General features: G+C 50.1%; 1 protein-coding gene across 1 annotated transcript; it reads right to left on the bottom strand.

Annotated features, from left to right (window-relative positions):
* Positions 1-424: 424 nt before the first annotated feature.
* LOC119363287 (cytochrome c6, chloroplastic-like) lies at positions 425-1,869 on the bottom strand. The gene is made up of 5 exons (XM_037628605.1): positions 1,559-1,869; positions 1,347-1,429; positions 1,219-1,250; positions 1,058-1,121; positions 425-973 (listed from the first exon to the last, which is right to left on the bottom strand). The coding sequence occupies exons 1-5, from the start codon at positions 1,761-1,763 to the stop codon at positions 833-835; spliced, it is 525 nt and encodes a 174-aa protein (XP_037484502.1). The 5' UTR covers positions 1,764-1,869; the 3' UTR covers positions 425-832.
* Positions 1,870-1,876: the final 7 nt, after the last annotated feature.

Genomic DNA, 1,876 nt, shown 5'->3' with positions numbered 1-1,876 from the left:
ATCTTCTAGAAGGTAGGTCTCTCGCGGGACGAGGGGCCTAGGCCATGTCTTGGTATGTTCGTCCCTGAGACCGGTTTGTCGACAGGCTTCCCGATTAACCGGCCACCCGATTAACCGGGCACCCTTGGTACTATGCACCGTCAAAGTGGATACAGAACGACCAGTAAAAAATTACACAAAAAATCTTACTAACATTTTTCTTTCTCGGATTGTACGCTGTCCGTGGAAGCTTGAAAATTGCACTGAACCAACAATAAAGTCAAGGGACACTTGCAAACGCCCTTGCCATACCAGGCTTTATTAAACCGCAATAGTCACTCACCGCTTGAAATGAGACCTAGGCATCGCTTAAGAAACATCGGTTGGAGCATTAGCCCACGCAAGACAGACTTGCAATTCATCACCATCGGTCCAGAGAGTTGGAGAAAGTGGACCATGTCGCATAACAACATTGAAGAAGATGTCAAAGTCACCACACCAATAGCCAGACAATTGCTCACCTTGATAGATACACCGACTACCAAGATCCAAAGAGAGCCAACAGATCTAGCGACACAAATTCTCAAAGGTCCTTTATCGGGCCAGATCGGACATTATCGACATAAGGAGAGACCTTATTCACAAACTAGCTAGAATCTCTTACGCGGCCTTCTATTTTCTGGCATGTAATCTTCGTTTACGTGAATACCTATTTTCATTTTATTAATATATAAACTTACTTAGAACAATTGTTTTACGGTTTGCGGATCAAAAAAATATAACCTCATAAAAAATTATGGTTTGAGCCTCCTCACGAAATGGAGCCAGCACCTCGTGTTCAACCGTAATCGGATCACTCGACATCACCGTCGATCTTTGGCCACCCGTTCTCTGCTTGCGATTTGACAAATGCTGCAAGCATCTTGATATCCTCTTCAGGCAGCCGGGGGCCGAAGGTACACTGCCCTCTCGGCGTGCATTGCTCTCCATAACCCTACACACACGATGAAGCCCATTCATAGTTGCAAAACGTTTACTCCTGTCAACGACGTACATAATGGGTGCAAATTTTACGTACCGGCATCCTTCCCTTCCCGTAGTAAGTGATGTTGTATATCTCTTCCTCCGTGGCAACTCCGTTCCTGAAGCAAATTCAAATTTTTCCTCTTTGCCACAGTCAACATAGACCGAACAAGAAATTGACTGCAAGCTGTAGTTTAACAAATGGCTCTGCCATACCTCTCAAGATCCTTCATGGAGAGGGTGGCGCCCTGGACATGATCAAGCAGCAAGCTCAGAACAAAGGGATGATCTGAACCTGGAATTTACAGTCGTTTCGACCGTGCAAGGGCTTTCAGCAAACTCACCGGCTGTAGGATGTTCCCTCCCGTGTCGTGGCACCCGACGCACGCCTTCCGGAACAGCGCCGCGCCTTGGGATTGGGCAAACGCTGTGCAAAAAGAAAGGAAAAAAAATAGATGAATGCCATGTGGTCGATCGACAAGCAAAATTCACCGTATATTTGGCCACACCTGGTGTGCACAAGCATCTCTACTGTCAAGCGGCAGGCTAGGCAAACCTGGTGGAGTACTGGCAGGAATGCCAGGAGACGCCGCGGCGGCGAGGAGGAGCGACGCGGCCAAGAGCGGCGCGGCCGCGCACCGTCTTGCGGCCACGGCGAGAGAGGCAGGTGCCTGCTTCAAGCTACAGCGGCACGCCGTCCTACTCCAAGAACAGTGAGACCGCGGCGCCGCCGGCCGCGCAGCCAGAGGAAGCTGGTGCATCGAGAGCCCACCGGCACTCTGGCAGCGGAGGCTGCTGCCGGTTGCCTCGCTCGAGGTAAGATAAAGAACGTGGTTCAAGGAGACGACACGTAGTAGTAGTAGCGGGTGGAAGG

This window comes from Triticum dicoccoides, chromosome 2B (assembly GCF_002162155.2).
Source record: "Triticum dicoccoides isolate Atlit2015 ecotype Zavitan chromosome 2B, WEW_v2.0, whole genome shotgun sequence".
In the NCBI taxonomy this organism is placed as follows: domain Eukaryota; kingdom Viridiplantae; phylum Streptophyta; class Magnoliopsida; order Poales; family Poaceae; genus Triticum; species Triticum dicoccoides.
The sequence above is the reverse complement of the archived record's forward strand: the minus strand, read 5'-3'. Positions and strand labels throughout refer to the sequence as shown.